The sequence below is a fragment of the Oryx dammah genome, unplaced genomic scaffold, assembly GCF_014754425.2.
Source record: "Oryx dammah isolate SB20612 unplaced genomic scaffold, SCBI_Odam_1.1 HiC_scaffold_29, whole genome shotgun sequence".
NCBI classification, from domain to species: Eukaryota; Metazoa; Chordata; class Mammalia; order Artiodactyla; family Bovidae; genus Oryx; species Oryx dammah.
In genome coordinates, this window is record NW_024070213.1 from 59,069,329 (window position 1) to 59,086,553 (window position 17,225).

General features: G+C 37.7%; 2 protein-coding genes across 2 annotated transcripts; one reads left to right on the top strand and one right to left on the bottom strand.

The window, feature by feature from the left end:
* The first annotated feature begins 7,729 nt into the window (after positions 1-7,729).
* LOC120857369 (olfactory receptor 6C1-like) lies at positions 7,730-8,668 on the top strand. Its single transcript, XM_040232813.1, has one exon. The coding sequence runs from the start codon at positions 7,730-7,732 to the stop codon at positions 8,666-8,668; it is 939 nt and encodes a 312-aa protein (XP_040088747.1).
* Positions 8,669-14,187: 5,519 nt separating this feature from the next.
* On the bottom strand, positions 14,188-15,132 carry LOC120858036 (olfactory receptor 6C3-like). The gene has a single exon (XM_040233926.1). The coding sequence runs from the start codon at positions 15,130-15,132 to the stop codon at positions 14,188-14,190; it is 945 nt and encodes a 314-aa protein (XP_040089860.1).
* Positions 15,133-17,225: the final 2,093 nt, after the last annotated feature.

Below are 17,225 nucleotides of genomic sequence, written 5' to 3' on the forward strand. Positions count from 1 at the left end.
AGACATTAGTTTGTCAACTAAGGTCCGTCTAGTCAAGGCTATGGTTTTTCCAGTGGTCATGTATGGATGTGAGAGTTGGACTGTGAAGAAGGCTGAGTGCCAAAGAATTGATGCTTTTGAACTGTGGTGTTGGAGAAGACTCTTTAGAGTCCCTTGGACTGCAAGGAGATCCAACCAGTCCATTCTGAAGGAGATCAGCCCTGGGATTTCTTTGGGAGGAATGATGCTAAAGCTGAAACTCCAGTACTTTGGCCACCTCATGCGAAGAGTTGACTTATTGGAAAAGACTCTGATGCTGGGAGTGATTGGGGGCAGGAGGAGAAGGGGACGACAGAGGATGAGATGGCTGGATGGCATCACTGACTCAATGGATGTGAGTCTGAGTGAACTCCGGGAGTTGGTGATGGACAGGGAGGCCTGGCAGTGCTGCGATTCATGGGGTCACAAAGAGTCGGACACGACTGAGTGACTGAACTGATCTGACCATTTCCAGTCCTACTGAGTTTTCCAAATTTGCTGACATATTGAGTGCGGCACTTTCACAGTGTCATCTTTTAGAATTTGAAAGAGTTCAACTGGAATTCCATCACCTCCACTAGCTTTGTTCATAGTGATGCTTCCTAAGGCTAACCTGACTTCAGACTCCAAGATATCTGGCTCTAGGTGAGTGATCACACCATCGCAGGTATCTGGGTCATTAAGATCTTTTTTGTATAGTTCTTTTGTGTATTTTTGCCAGCTCTTCTTAATATCTTCTGCTGTTAGGTCCATAACATTTCTGTCCTTTATTGTGCCCATCTTTGCATGAAATTTTCCTTTGGTATCTCTAATTTTCTTGAAGAGATCTCTAATCTTTCCCATTCTCTTGTTTTCTTCAGTTCATTGGATTTATCACTGAGGAAGGCTTTCTTATCTCTCCCTGCTGTTCTTTGAAACTCTGCATTCAAATGGGTATATCTTTCCTTATCTCCTTTGCCTTTTGCTTCTCTTCTTTTCTCAGCTATTTGTATGCCTCCTCAGACAACCATTTTGCCTTTTGCATTTCTTTTTCTTGGAGATGGTCTTGATCACTGCCTCCTATAGAATGTCATGAACCTCCATCCATAGTTCTTCAGTCATTCTGTCTATCAGATCTAATCCCTTGAATCTATATGTCACTTCCACTGTATAATTGTAAGGAAGTTGATTTAGGTCATAACTGAATGGTCTAGTGATATCCCTCACTTTCTTCAGTTTAAGTCTGAATTTGGCAATAACGGGTTCATGATCTGAGCCACAGTCAGCTCCTGGTCTTGCTTTTACTGACTGTATAGTGCTTCTCCAACTTTGGCTGCAAAGAATAGAATCAATTTGATTTCGATATTGACCATCTGGTGATGTCCATATGTAGAATCTTCTCTTGTCTTGTTGAAAGAGGGTGTTTGCTATGACCCTTGCGTTCTTTTGGCAAAACTCTGTTATCCTTTTCCTGCTTCATTTTGTACTCCAAGTCTAAACTCGCCTGTTAGTTCAGGTATCTCTTGACTTCTTACTTTTCCATTCCAATCCCCATATGACAAAAAGGACGTCTTTTTTGGGTATTTATTCTAGAAGGTCTTGTAGGTCTTCACAGAACTGTTCAACTTCAGCTTCTGCTTTAGTAATTGGAGCATAGGCTTGGATTACTGGGATATTGAATGGCTACTTTGGAAAAGAACAGAGATCATTCCTTTTTGAAATTTCACTCAAGTACTCCATTTTGGATTCTTCTGTTGACTATAAGGGCTACTTCATTTTTTTCTAAGGGATTCTTTCCCACGATAGTAGATACATTGGTAATCTAAATTAAATTTGCCCATTCCAGTACATTTTAGTTCACTGATTCCTAAAATGATATTCACTCTTGCCATCTCCTGTTTGACTACTTCTAATTTACCTTGATTTAAGGACCTAATATTTCAGGTTCCTATGCAATATTGTTCTTTACAGCATCAGACTTTACTTTCATCACCAGTCACATCCACAATTGGGTGTTGTTTTTACTTTGGCTCCTCTCTTCATTCTTTCTGGAGTTATTTCTCCACTGATCTCCAGTAGCATATTGAGCACCTACCGACCTGGTGAGTTCCTTTAAGTGGCCTATTTTTTTACCTTTTCATACTGCTTATGGGGTTCTCAAGGCAAGAATGCTGAAGTGGTTTGTCATTCCCTTCTCCAGTGGACAACATTTTGTCAGAATTCTCCAACATGACCCGTCCATCTTGGGTGGCCCTGCTCGGCATGGTTCATAGTTTCTTTGAGTTAGACAAGGCTGTGGCCCATGTGATCACTTTGATTAATTTTCTGTGATTGTGGTTATCATTTGGTCTTCCCTCTGACAGATAAGGGTAAGGATAATTCCTGACGCCATTTTATTATAAGTATTTATATTGCTTTTTAAGCTAAAATTTATCTTCAAGTATATATATAGTTTTCAAACTGAGACAATCAGGAGAGAAATAAAACAGCTCTGAGTAATAATCTGAAAATAATCTTAATTTATTCTTCTCAGTTTCTGTTTTTTTTTTTTTTTTTTTTTCTTCATGCAATTGTGATGAAGGTCTTCCACAGTATTCGATGTCATGGTAAACACAGTCAGGAGAGGAATTAATCATTCAAAAAAAAAATTAGACCTGTTATAAAACCAAACTATTTTCCAACATATCAAGTGAAGTGAGGTGAAAGTCCCTCAGTCTTGTCCGACTCTTTGCGACTCCATGGACTGTAGCCCACCAGGCTCCTCTGTTCATGGAATTCTCCAAGCAAGAAAATTGGAGTGGATTGCCATTTCCTTCTCCAGGGGATCTTCTAGACCCAAGGATTGATCCCAGGTCTCCCGCATTGCAGGCAGATTTCTTACCATCTAAGCCACCAGGGTCTGTTCTCTTCTATGACAAAATAGCCTAGTTTATAAACCTAACACCAAAAAAATGATTAACAAGTGAGAGGGCAAGAGAGAAAATTGAAAAACTGCACAGTAAATTTGAAGTTGTAAGTTGCCTTGAGGATATATGTATTCACAGCATTACTTATGATTTTTAGAAATCTTAATGTTAAGAAGAGAATATATAGTATGCATAGAGAATGCTGGAAGCTAATTTATGTTTCCAATTATATTATGGAATTTAGGGAGTGTCTCACCCACTTCTCACAATTTGCATAAAATAAGGAAAATAATCTGTTTTTAATATATACATCAATACTGTTGCTTCTTTTAAATTGGAGAATTGGGGGAATGCTAGTGCTCTTTTTGCAAAGAAGTCATCCTTACAATTTACTAAGGAGTGACAGAGATGTCCTGAAAACCATTTCCGTTATCTTGCTCAAAGCAATATCAAGCTTTTTCCTTTTTTTTTTTTCTTTTTATTAGAATCTAGTGGGTTTACAATATTATAAGTAATATCAATCATGCATAAACTAGATTACTAATGAAGCAGACTATATAGCACAAAGAACTCTACACAACAATAGCATGTGGTTTTCTCAGTGGCTCAGTGGGTAAAGAATCTGCCTGCAATGCAGGAGACACAGGAGACAGAGATTCAATGCCTGGGTCAGGAAGATTGGCTGGAGGAAGAAATGGCAACCCACTCCTGTATTTCTTGCCTGAAAAAATTTCATGGACAGAGGAAGCTGGCAGGCTACAGTCCAAAGGACCACAAAGAGTTGGATGCAACTGAGATGAGCAATAGTGAGCAATGATCAATAGTGTATATGGGCCAATCTCAATCATCCCCCCTTCCTCCAGCAAGCAATAGTTTATTGAATAGGTTAATTTTCGCTTTATTTTTTATTTATTTATTTATTTTTAATAAACATTTATTTATTTTAATTGGAGTTTAATTACTTTACAATATTGTATTGGTTTTGCCATACATCAACATGAATTCGCCACAGGTATACACGTGTCCCCCATCCTGAACCCCTCTCCCTCCTCCCACCCCATACCATCCCTCTAAGTCGTCTCAGTGCACCAGCCCTAAGCATCCAGTATCATGCATTGAACCTGGACTGGCGACTTGTTTCATATATGATATTATACATGTTTCAATGCCATTCTCCCAAATCATCCCACCCTCTTCCTCTCCCACAGAGTCCAAAAGACTGTTCTGTGCCTCTTTTGCTGTCTTGCATACAGGGTTGTCGTTACCATCTTTCTAAATTCCATATATATGCGTTAGCATACTGTATTCGTGCTTTTCTTTCTGGCTTACTTCACTCTGTATCGGTAAGACATCATTTTAGACTTTCCTTCCTTAGAACTTTTCCACATTTTTCCTGCTATTTCATACACATATTTCCACATATTTCCTGCTATTTTTCATACAGAGTGAAGTAATTTTCACTTTAAATGAACCACAATCCTGATTCAACAATGAGATATCTAAGACATTAGAATTTAAAAAGAAAGGGACAGAAAGGAATATGAAGCTTGTTATCCTAAATTCCAAGGGAACAAATAGCAGGAAAAATGTGGAAAAGTCCTAAGGAAGGAAAGTCTGAAATGATGTCTTATAGACTTGGATATATTCTTCATTGTTTTACTAAAAACATCCCAGGAATGGCTGACACTTCGCATTCCAGAAACGGTTTATTGATCTGAATCATACACAGCTGTTAATTACAGACAATTGTTGTTAATTGAGAACAAGGACTTTTACATTTGCCTTAGAAAGTTGCCATGAATTTGTCTAAGAAAATGTAAAGCCTGTTGTTTTTGTAAGTGCTCTTAACATTGTTTTCCTCTGGTCCTTGAGGATTAACAAAAGGATATGGTCATTTTCTCCTAAATATCACATGATTTCCCAGTAGAATTGGCCACCATTCATCTCAGTTGGAATTTTCCCTGAATCGACAGTTGCTATATTTTTCCTATACAGGAAAGTGAATGAAAAGAGGGCTCAGGCTTATAAGACAGATAAACACTGAGAACTTTCACAATATTATGATGCAATCTAGACAGTGTATTAAAAAAAAACAGAGATATTGCTTAGCCGACAAAGGTCAATCTAGTCAAAGTTATAGCCTTTCCAGTAGTCATGTGTGGATATAAGAGTTGGACCATAAAGAAAGCTGAGCACTGAAGAATTGATGCTTTTGAACTGTGGTGTTGGAAAAGACTCTTGAGAGTCTCTTGGACTGCAAGGGGATCAAACCAATCAATTGCAAAGGAAATCAGTCCTGAATATTAAATGGAAATACTGATGCTGAAACTGAAGCTCCAATACTTTGGACACCTGATGCAAAGAACTGGCAAATTGGAAAAGACCCTGATGCTGGGAAAGATTGAAGGCAGGAGGAGAAGGGGACAACAAAGAATGATATGGTTGGATGGCATTACTGACTCGATGGACATAGGTTTGGATGAACTCTGGGAGTTGGTGGTGGATAGGAAAGCCTGGAGTGCTGCAGTCCATGGGGTTGCAAAGAGTCAGACAAGACTGAGAGACAAAACTGAGTAATGATGCCATACATACTAAAAAGGGCTTCCCTGATGACTCAAATGATAAAGAATCTGCCAGCAATGCAGGAGACGCTAGTTTGATTCCTTAGTCAAAAAATCCTCTGGAGAAGGGAATGGCTACTAACCCCAGTATTCTTGCCTGGAGAATCCTATGAATATAAGAGCCTGACCTATGGGATATAGTTCATAGGTTTGCAAAGAGCTGGACAACTGAGAGACTAAGCATGCACATCAACAAATCAATAAACCTATATCTTGAAATTAAATATTCTATTGCAGAAAGATCTCTCCTGATACTGGAATGAACTTTACCATTCAATTTGAATTCATAGCATGAGTGATATTGAAAAGAACTGGATCAATTTATTGAGGGAATTCTTAGTTTTATTTTTATTTTTTTTAAGTAAATGGATTGTTATTATTATTATTGCTAAACAGGAAGACAAAATAGAAGGCTTTCATTGCTATTTAACGAATTATACCAATATACTGATAGAATAGAGCTTTAACTAAGTGAACATGAATGTATAAAAAAGGAAAATATACGTTAGTATACTGTATTGGTGTTTTTCTTTCTGGCTTACTTCACTGTGTATAATAGGCTCCACTTTCATCCACCTTATTAGAACTGATTCAAATGTATTCTTTTTAATGGCTGAGTAATACTCCATTGTGTATATGTACCACAGCTTTCTTATCTGTTCATCTGCTAATAGACATTAGGTTGCTTCCATGTCCTGGCTATTATTAACAGTGCTGTGATGAACATTGGGGTACACGTGTCTCTTTCAATTCTGATTTCCTTGGTATGTATATAACCCTGTATGCGAGACAGCAAAAGAGACACAGATGTATAGAACAGTCTTTTGGACTCTGTGGGAGAGGGCGAGGGAGAGGGTGGGATGATTTGGGAGAATGGCATTAAAACATGTATAATATCATATATGAAACAAGTCGCCAGTCCAGGTTCAATGCATGATACTGGATGCATGGGGCTGGTGCACTGGGATGACCCAGAGGGATGGTACGGGGAGGGAGGAGGGAGAGGTGTTCAGGATGGGGAACACGTGTATACCTGTGGTGGATTCATGTTGATGTATGGCAAAACCAATACAATATTGTAAAGTAATTAACTTCCAATTAAAATAAATAAATTTATATTAAAAAAGGAAAATATAAAAATACAACATAGAATAGAAAGCAGAATACACACACACATATACAGAATAATAATAACATTTAGACGGGAGAAATTTTGAAGAAAAAGTGTTTTCTGAAAGATATTGCTTTACGTTTGGTATTAGATATTCATACAATTTGGTCTTTTTAGCCAATGACACAGATCCAGTGTATGAAAAATCCACCCTGCCTCCTCTGTACTCTGGACTCTACAGAAGTTCCCTAACTTTTTGTGACCAGGGATCAATTTAGTAGATGACAATTTTTCCATGGACCTGGGTGGGGGGTAGTTATAGAATGGCTCAAGCTCATTATGTGTATTTTGCACTGTATATCTATTATTATTGTATCCTCATCATATCAGATCATCAGGCATTAGATTACAGAGTTCAGAAACCCCTGCTTCAATAGTTGAGGAGGTCACAACAATGAGTCCATTAGATGTGATCCAGATAAGGAGTTGGAAGTTAGAAAGGTGAATGTGAGTCAGAGTGAGAACTTAGAAGTCTTTCATATTGTTGAAGATTTAACTCCAGTGACGTTCATTTGGGAGACAGTCCCATTCGAGTGATTTTTTCCTGACATTTTTGGATTTTCTATATTAACTAGCAAATACTAATACAATAAATCAGATAAAAGATTAGGAAATAACACAATTTTACTGAGTTTGAAGAAAAGACCAGGAGCTTCCCAATGGGAAATAAATTATTTAGGGAAGGATTTAATAGAGTCAACAAGTAGCATTTCTATTCCAGTATTTCAAACACTTAGAAAAGCCTAGGTTAAAATTCCTACTCTTCTTACTTAGAGTATGTGATTTGGATAAAATGAAAAATATATATATTTAACCTCATACCAATAAATAAAATAGGGATTTCAAAAGAAATATTGTATGATAAACACACACACTATCATATGGTAAAAAAAAAAGTCTTAAAAATAAGTTCTCCCAAGTTAAATTAATATGGCATAGCCCTTCCAGAAATAAATTCCAGTTCTATCCATGAATACTTCCTTTTTCTTTGAGCTTCTTTATGTTTTACTCTGAAGGTTATTGAAAAGAAGATAATGAGAAACTACACAGAAATAAGAGAGTTTATCCTCCTGGGACTGTCAGATGACCCACAAGTTCAGGTTGTGATCTTTGTCTTTCTGCTCATCACCTACATGCTCAGCATCACTGGGAACCTGACCATTATCATCCTGACTCTGCTGGATGCCCACCTCCAGACCCCCATGTATTTCTTCCTCAGGAGTTTCTCTATACTAGAGGTGTCATTCACAACTGTCACTATACCGAAGTTCCTGACCACCACCATTACAGGAGATAAAACCATCTCTTTTAATGATTGTATGGCTCAGTTATTTTTTTTCATTCTCTTGGGAGTCACTGAGTTTTACCTTCTGGCTGCCATGTCCTATGACCGCTACATTGCCATCTGCAAACCGCTGCATTACATGACTATCATGAATCATAGAGTCTGCACCCTGCTTGTCTTGGCTTCTTGGCTGGCTTCATTCTTAATTATATTCCCGTCACTCATGCTGTTCATACAGCTTGATTACTGTAAGTCCAATGCTATCGATCATTTTACTTGTGATTATTTCCCCTTATTACACCTTTCTTGTTCAAACACTAAATTACTAGAGATGATGGGCTTTTCCTCTGCTGTGTTTACCCTAATGTTCACTTTGACATTAATAATTCTGTCCTATACGTATATCATCAGAGCAATTTTGAGGATCCCTTCTACCACTCAGAGGACAAAGGCCTTTTCCACGTGTTCGTCCCACATGATTGTCATCTCCATCTCTTATGGCAGCTGCATTTTCATGTATATGAATCCATCAGCAAAGGACAGGGTGTCTTTGAGCAAGGGAGTGGCTGTGCTAAACACCTCAGTAGCCCCCATGCTGAACCCCTTTATTTATACCCTAAGGAATCTACAAGTCAAGCGAGCCTTCATGGACATGGCCAGGAAGATTCTACTTTTCTCAAGGAAATGAAAAAATAAAAGTCCTGCTTTATAAATTAGAGGCATAACAAAGAGCAATCAAATAAAAATCAGGGCTCTTCAAAATCTATTAATTTTCACATAGTTTTCCTGAAGTGTTTTTCACTGCTCATAATTTTAGTGCCAGCATCTTACCAAAGATAGCGTATACATTATTCCCATTCTAATTCCCATCATTCTCTCATGTATTTCCCTTCCTTTGGGCTTATCATTCCACTCTGTAGCCTTGGACTGACTTAATTTCCCTTTCTGAAATGTTTTTTGAGTCCTTGTTTTCACAATATTTCTTAGAAAATTAAGAGCAGACAGAAAGAGGCAGAGCAGCAGCATGTGAGAGAGACCTATGTTTTGATTTCACCAGGAAACATTCTTTCTAGAAATTTAGGAACTATTAAATCATTTTAAGCACTATTTTTTCAATTTTTTTGAATTGGGGGATACTTGTTTAACAATGTTGTCTTGGTTTCTGCCATACATTAACATGACTCCGTCATAAGTATCCATATGTCTCCTCCTTCTTGACTTCGCTCCTGCCTCCTACACCAGCCCACCCCTCTACATTGTCCCAGAGCCCTGGGTTAAGTTCTCTGTGTTATACAGCAACCTCTCATTGCTACCTATTTTACATATGTAATGTATAATTTCAATGTTATTCTCTCAATTCATCCCACCTTTTCCCAACCCACACTGCCACTATGCTCACACGTCTGTTCTCTATGTCTGTGTCTCTATTGCTGCCCTGGAAATAGGTTCAAAGTACCATTTTTCTAGATTCCATATTGAACATTGACATTTTAGCATCAGCAAACTAAAATGGATGGGAATGGGTGAATTTAATTCATATGACCATTATATCTACTACTGTGGACAAGAATCCCTTAAAAGAAATGAAATAGCCCTCATAGCCAACAAAAAAGAGTCCAAAATGCGGTACTTGGATGCAATCTCAAAAATGACAGAATGATCTCTGTTCCTTACCAAGGCAAGCCATTCAATATCAGAGTAATTCACGTCTATGCCCCAACCAGTAATGCTGAAAAAGCTGAGGTTGAACAGTTCTATAACTTCTAGAAATAACATCCAAAAAAGACGTCCTTCTCATCATAGGGGAGGGGAATGGAAAAGTAGGAAGTCAAGAAATACCTGGAGTAATAGGCAAATTTGACCTTAGAGTACAGAATGGTGCAGGGCAAAGGTTAATAGAGTTTTGTAAAGAAATTACACTGGTCATAGCAAACACCCTATTCCAAAAACACAAGAGAAGACTCTATACATAGACATAAGCAGATGGTCAATACTGAAATCAGCTTGATTATATTCTATGCAGCCAAAAATGGAGAAGTTCTATACAGTCAGCAAAACAAAGCCAGGAGCTGACTGTAGCTCAGATCATGAACTCGTTATTGCAAAATTCAGACTTAAATTGAAGAAATTAGGGAAAATCACTAGACCATTCAGATATGACCAAAATAAATCCCTTGCAACTATACAGTGGAAGTGACAAATAGATTCAAAGGATTAGATCTGATAGACGGAATGACTGAAGAACAATGGACAGAGGCTCATGACATTCTATAAGAGGCAGTGATCAAGACCATCTCCAAGAAAAAGAAATACAAAAAGGCAAAATGGTTGTCTGAGGAGGCCTTACAAATAGCTGAGAAAAGTAGAGAAGCAAAATGCAAAGGAAAGAAGGAAAGATATACCCATTTTAATGAAGAGTTCCAAAGAATACTAAAGAGGGAAAAGAAAGCCTCCCTCAGTGATCAATGCACAGAAATAGAGGAAAACACTAGAATGGGAAAGACTAGAGATCTCTTCAAGAAAATTAGAGATACCAAGGGAACATTTCATGCAAAGATGGGCTCGATAAAGGACAGAAATGGTATGGACCTAACAGAAGCAGAAGATATTAAGAAGAGGTGGCAAGAATACACAGAATAACTATACAAAAAAGAGCTTTTTGACCCAGATAATCACGACGGTGTGATCACTCACCTAGAGCCAGACATCCTGGCAAGGGAAGTCAAGTGGGCCTTAGGAAGCATCACTATGAACAAAGCTAGTGGAGGTGATGGGATTCCAGTTGAGTTGTTTCAAATCCTAAAAGATAATGCTGTGAAAGCGCTCCATTCAATATGCTGGCAAATTTGGAAAACTCAGCAGTGGCCACAGGACTGGAAATGATCAGTTTTCATTCCAATCTCAAAAAAGGCAATGCCAAAGAATGCTCAAACTACCACACAATTGCACTCATCTCACATGCTAGCAAAGTAATGCTCAAAATCCTCCTAGCCAAGCTTCAGCAGTACATGAACCGTGAACTTCCATATGTTCAAGGTGGATTTAGAGAAGGCAGAGGAACAAGAGATCAAATTGCCAACATCTGCTGGATCATTGAAAAAGCAAAAGAGTTTCAGAAAAACGTCTATTTCTGCTTTATTGACTATGCCAAAGCTTTTGACTGTGTAGATCACAGCAAACTGTGGAAAATTCTTGAAGAAATGGGAATACAAGACCACCTGACTTGCCTCTTGAGAAATTTGTATGCAGGTCAGGAAGCAACAGATAGAACCAGACATGGAATAGCAGACTGGTTCCAAATAGGGAAAGGAGTATGTCAAATATGTATATTGTCACTCTGGTTATTTAACTTATATGCAGAGTACATCATGAGAAACTCTGGGCTAGATAAAACACAAACTGGAATCAAGATTGCCAGGAGATATATCAATAACCTCAGATATGCAGCCTTATGGCAGAAAGCAAAGAGAAACTGAAGAGCCTCTTGATGAAAGTGAAAAGGGAGAGTGAAAAAGTTGGCTTAAATCTCAACATTCAGAAAACAAAGATCATGGAATCCAGTCCCATCACTTCATGGCAAATAGATGGGGAAACAATGGAAACAGTGATGGATTTCATTTTGAAGGGCTCCAGAATCACTGCAGATGGTCACCACAACCATGAAATTAAAAGACACTTACTCCTTGGAAGAAAAGTTATGACCAAACTATACAGCATATTCAAAAGCAGAGACATTACTTTGCCAACAAAGATCTGTTTAGTCAAACCTATGGTTTTTCCAGTAGTCATGTATGGATATGAGAGTTGGAGTATAAAGAAAGCTGAGTGCCAAAAAATTGATGCCTTTGAACTCTGGTGTTGAAGACTCTTGAGAGTCCCTTGGACTATAACGAGATACAACTAGCCCATCCTAAAGGAAATCAATCTTGAATATTTATTGGAAGAACTGATGCTGATGCTGAAACTCCAATGCTTCGGCCATCTGATACGAAGAACCCTCATGCTGGGAAAAGACCCATATGAAAAGACCCTCATGCTGGGAAAGATTGAAGGCAGGAGGAGAAGCAGATGACTGAGAATGCGATGGTTGGATGGTATCACCGACTCAATGTTCATTAAGTTGGTGATGGGCAGGGAGGCCTGGCGTGGTGCAGTCCATGGGGTCCCAAAGTGTTAGACATGACTGAGTGTTTGAACTGAACTGATATGTATGCATTAATATACAACATTTGTTGTTCTCTTTCTGACTTACTTCACTCTGTATAACAGGCTCTAGACTCATGTACCTCACTACAACTGACTTGAATTTGTTCCTTTATGTGGATGCTTGGTTTATGAACCAGTTTATAACCCAGTGTATGGTTGTGTATGTGTGCTCTGTAGGGGCCAAGTCTTTGCGACTTTATGACAACCTTCTCTGTGCATGTGTTTAACACAACTTCTTTATCCATTCATCTGTCAAAGGACATCAAGATTGCTTCCATGTCCTGGATATTGTGAATTTTGCTGCAATGAACGTTAGGGCACATGTGTTTTTTAGAACTGTGATTTTGACACTGATTCTTCCAATCCAAGAATTGGTATATTTCTCCATGTATTTGTGATCTTTGATTTCTTTCATCAGTGTCTTATTGTTTCCTCTACACAGCTCTTTTGTGCATTTATTCCTAGATATTTTATTGTTGTTGTTGTTGCCTTGGTGAATGTGATTGATTCCTTAATTTCTCTTTTGGATTTTTGGTGCTAGTGTATAGGAATTCAAGGGATTTCTGTATATTGATTTTGTATCCTGCAACCTTACTAAACTCACTGATTAACTCTAGTTATTTTCTGATAGTATTTTTAGGGTTTTCTTTGTATAGTATCATGCTGTCTCCAGTGAAAGTTTTACTTCTTCTTTTCCAATATGGATCCCTTTTCTTTCTTACCCTTCTCTATTGCCAATTAAATTTAATTCCAGTTTTTACGTTTTCATCATGGCTGTGAAATAATAATCATATAAAACATTTCCAAATGAAAAACAAGGTAAACATTTCTTCAAGAGAAAAACAATTACAGTTACCTCAGAAAGTTCTTTAAGAAAAGCTATGATGAACCTAGATAGCATATTAAAAAGCAGAGACATCACTTTGCAAACAAAGATCCATATAGTGAAAGCTATTTTTCCCAGTAGTTATGTATGAGTGTGAGAGTTGGACCATAAAGAAGGTTGAGCACCCAAGAATTGATGCTTTTAGACTCTGCTGCCAGAGAAGACTCTGGAGTGTCCTTTGGACTGCAAGATCAAACCAGTCAATCCTACAGGAAATCAACTCTGAATATTCATTGGAAGGACTGATGCTGAAGTTCAAGCTCCAAAACTTTGGCCACCTGATTCAGAGAGCCAACTCACTGGAAAAAACCATCATGTTGGGAAAAATTGAGGGCAGGAGGAGAAGGGGGCAACAGAGGATGAGATGGCTGGATGGCATTACTAGATCATAGAAATGAGTTTGAGCAAACTCAGGGAGCTAGTGAAGGTCAGGGGTGCCTGGTGTGCTGCAGTCCATGGGAACAGAGTCAGACATGCATGAGTGACTGAACAATGACATAAAGTTGTTGGAAAGATTCAATGAGCCAATATAAAGAGAATAATTAGAATAGGTCTGTAATATAGTAATTGCTGACAAAAATTAATCTCAACATTGCTCTTCTCTTTCTCCTCATTATCATAAAAGTATTATTAATAGTAAAAAGAGTTCAATATACTTGAATTTCTAATCTTTTAAAAATATTTGAATAGATATTTATATTGTATTTCCAGCACTCGTGATTGCCATTGTTTGATTTCCGGAAAATTCCAAATAGAATAAAATTTCCTAATAATGTCATTTCTATTACCTGGTAAAATGAAAATTTCAGAAGTCCACATCAACCCTCACACTCTTTTCATCAAACTAAATGGCCTGTGTATCTTCAAAAATAAAGTTTCTCCTCAAAATTGTAACATTTACCTATTTTTTTACTTCATTCAAGTATATTATAATAAAAAAATTACAGAAAATTCTGAAGCAATAGTCAGTTTTAACCAGTTTATTGGGTTGAGTGTGGGGAAATTTGAATATGGAAATAAATGAGAAGAAATCATACAACTGTCCTAAAAGAGTTTTTGACAGATTATGAGTAATAGAAAGTATTAATGAGACCTTTATTATTCTAATGATACAATCACTTGAATTTACTGGAGAAAAAGATCATCTTTTGGATGGTCTCCTTGAAGGCTTGCTTCACTTGCTGGTTCCTCAATGAATAGATAAATGGATTCATCATAGGAGGAATAGAAGTATTCATAATAGCAACTCCTTTGTTCAAGGATACATTTTCTTTTGCTGATGGGTTGGCATACATGAATATACAGCTTCCATAAGAGATGGAAATGACAATCATGTGAGAGGAGCATGTAGAAAATGCCTTTTTTCTCTGACTGGCAGAAGGCAGTCTCAGGATTGTCTTGATGATGAAAATGTAGGATAGAATTATTAATGCCAAAGTAAAAAGCAGAATCACTATTGCAGAGTAAAAACCAGTCACTTCTAGGAGCCACGTGTCTGAGCAGGATAGTTGCAAGAGGGGGAAATAATCACAAGTAAAGTGATCAATGATATTGGAACCACAGTAATCTAACTGGAGAAAAAGAATAACAGGTGGGAAGATGTTTAAGAACCCTGCCAGCCAAGCACAAAAGACAAGCAATATGCAGACTCTGTTGTTCATGATGGTTGTGTAATGCAGGGGTTTGCAGATAGCTACATAGCGATCATAGGACATGGCAGTTAGAAGATAAAACTCAGTGATACCCAAGAAAATGAAGAAAAACAGCTGAGCTGTACAATCATTGTATGAAATCGTTTTGTCCCTGGTGATAATTGTGCCCAGAAATCTAGGAATACAGACAGTTGTAAAGGAAATTTCTAATATAGAGAAGTTCCTGAGGAAAAAATACATAGGTGTCTGTAGATGGGAGTCCACCAAGGTGAGAATGATGATGGTCAAATTTCCAGTGACACTTAATATATACGTGATGATTAAAAAGAGAAAAGTCACAATCTGAAGCTCTGGGTCATCTGATAGCCCCAGAAGAATGAATTCTGTGGGTCTTGTGTGGTTTTTCATTGCTGATCCTTTCCCCCACATTCAAACAGAAAATGAATGTGTCTCCTATAAGAAATAAAAGATCAAAACACATTTGAGGATAGAATACAAAGCTTTTAAAGTATTCTTCATGATGATAATGAATGAAATTTAAAAACATGTTCACCTACAGAACTCTCTCCACTTTTCATTCTAGTAAGGAATATTAACTGAAGCTCAATATTATTTCTTCTTCAAAAATACATTAATATAGACTATGGATAAAATAAAACTCATATGATAACACTTATATAAGGCTTTTTTTCTCTAATAATTTTTAGTTGTTTCAAGTTATTCTTTAAAATATTTAGCTTCCTTTGTAAAACATACAAAAATATTTTAATGATTCTTCTGCTTTCCTCAGTATTATAAAAACAAGTATAGTTTGCATTTTAATCTAAATAGAGAGTTTGAAAGTGTACACAGTTTATGTATGCCTACTTCCACATTTTATACTTCGCATAACTGAAGCCCACTTTGACTTTCACTAGTGACTTTCCTAGTTTAAAGGACTAGTCCACATAGTAAAACTGTGGAAAATTCTTAAAAAGATGAGAATACCAGGCAATCTAACCTGCCTTCTGAGAAAGATATATGCAGGACAAGAAGCAACAGTAAGGACTAGACATGGAACAATGGACTGTTTCAAAACTGGGAAAGGAGTACTTCAAGGCTGTATATTATCACGTGCTGGTTAGTGTGTGTGTGTTTTAGTCGCTCAGTCGTGTCTGACTCTGCAACCACATGGATTGTAGCCCACCAGGCTCCTCTGTCCATGGGATTTTCCAAGCAAGAATACTGGAGTGGGTTGTCATTTTCTTCTCCAGAGGATCCAGAGGATCTTCCCAACCCAGGGATCAAACCTGCATCTCCTGCATTGCAGACAGATTACCATCTGAGCCAGCAGGGAAGATTATCACCCTGCTTATTTAACTTATATGCAGAATGCATCATGCAAAATGCCAGGCTGGATGAATCACAGGCTGGAATAAAGATTGCTGGGAGAAATATCAATTGCCTCCACTATGCAGATAATAACACATTAATGGCAGAAAGTGAAGAGGAATAAATAGTCTCTTGATGAAGGTGAAAGAGGGCAGTGAAAAACCTGGCTTAAAACTCAACATTCAAAAAACTAAGATCATGGCATCTGGTCTCATCACTTCATGGCAAGTAGAAGGGGGGGAAATAGAAACAGTCAGAGATTTTCTTTTCTTGGTTCTAAAATCACTGCAGATGGTAACTGCAGCCTCAGAAACATCACTTTGCAGGCAAAGGTCCAGGTAGTCAAAGCTGTGGTTTTCCAGTAGTCATGTACAGATGTGAGAGTTGGACCATAAAGAAGGCTTGGAGCCAAAGAATCAATTTCTTTGAACTGTGGTGCTAGAGAAGACTCTTGAGTCCTGGATAGCAAGGAGATGAAATCAGTCAATCCTAAAGGAAATCAACCCTGAATAGTCACTGGAAAGACTGATGATGAAACTGAAGCTCCAATAATTTGGCCACCTGATGGGAAGAGCTGACTCACTTTAAAAGACCCTGATGCAGGGAAAGATTGAGGGCTGAGGAGAAGGCAAAAACAGAAGATGAGATACCTTCATAGCATCATCGACTCAGTGGACATGAGTTTGAGCAAACTCCGGGAGACATTGAAGAACAGCGAACACTGGCATGCTGCAGTTTATGGGTCACAAAGAGTCAGACACGACTAACCACCTGAGCAACAACCACACAACATAGTAATATCTCACTTTAAAGTATGGGTGTTTACCCATGGGGATATTTTGTTGGCACTCTCTCCCAAATTACCTTTTTAAGTCTTTGGTTGATGCAATCCCTTCTTCCTTTCCTTATAAAAGACTAAAAGCACAAGAAACTGTAACTTCTGCTAGTAAAAGAAATAATTGCACAGACATAGTTTAGTTCATACAATGCACCCTTGTTTTCTTTTGTTTTATAATTTTACTTTATTAAAAGAATAAGTAGATGGTGAAAACCTTTACTGGGAAGCAGATATTCCTTTTAATAGGGGATGTCATTTCTATAGTTTTATTCCTATAAGAGAAAACCATTCA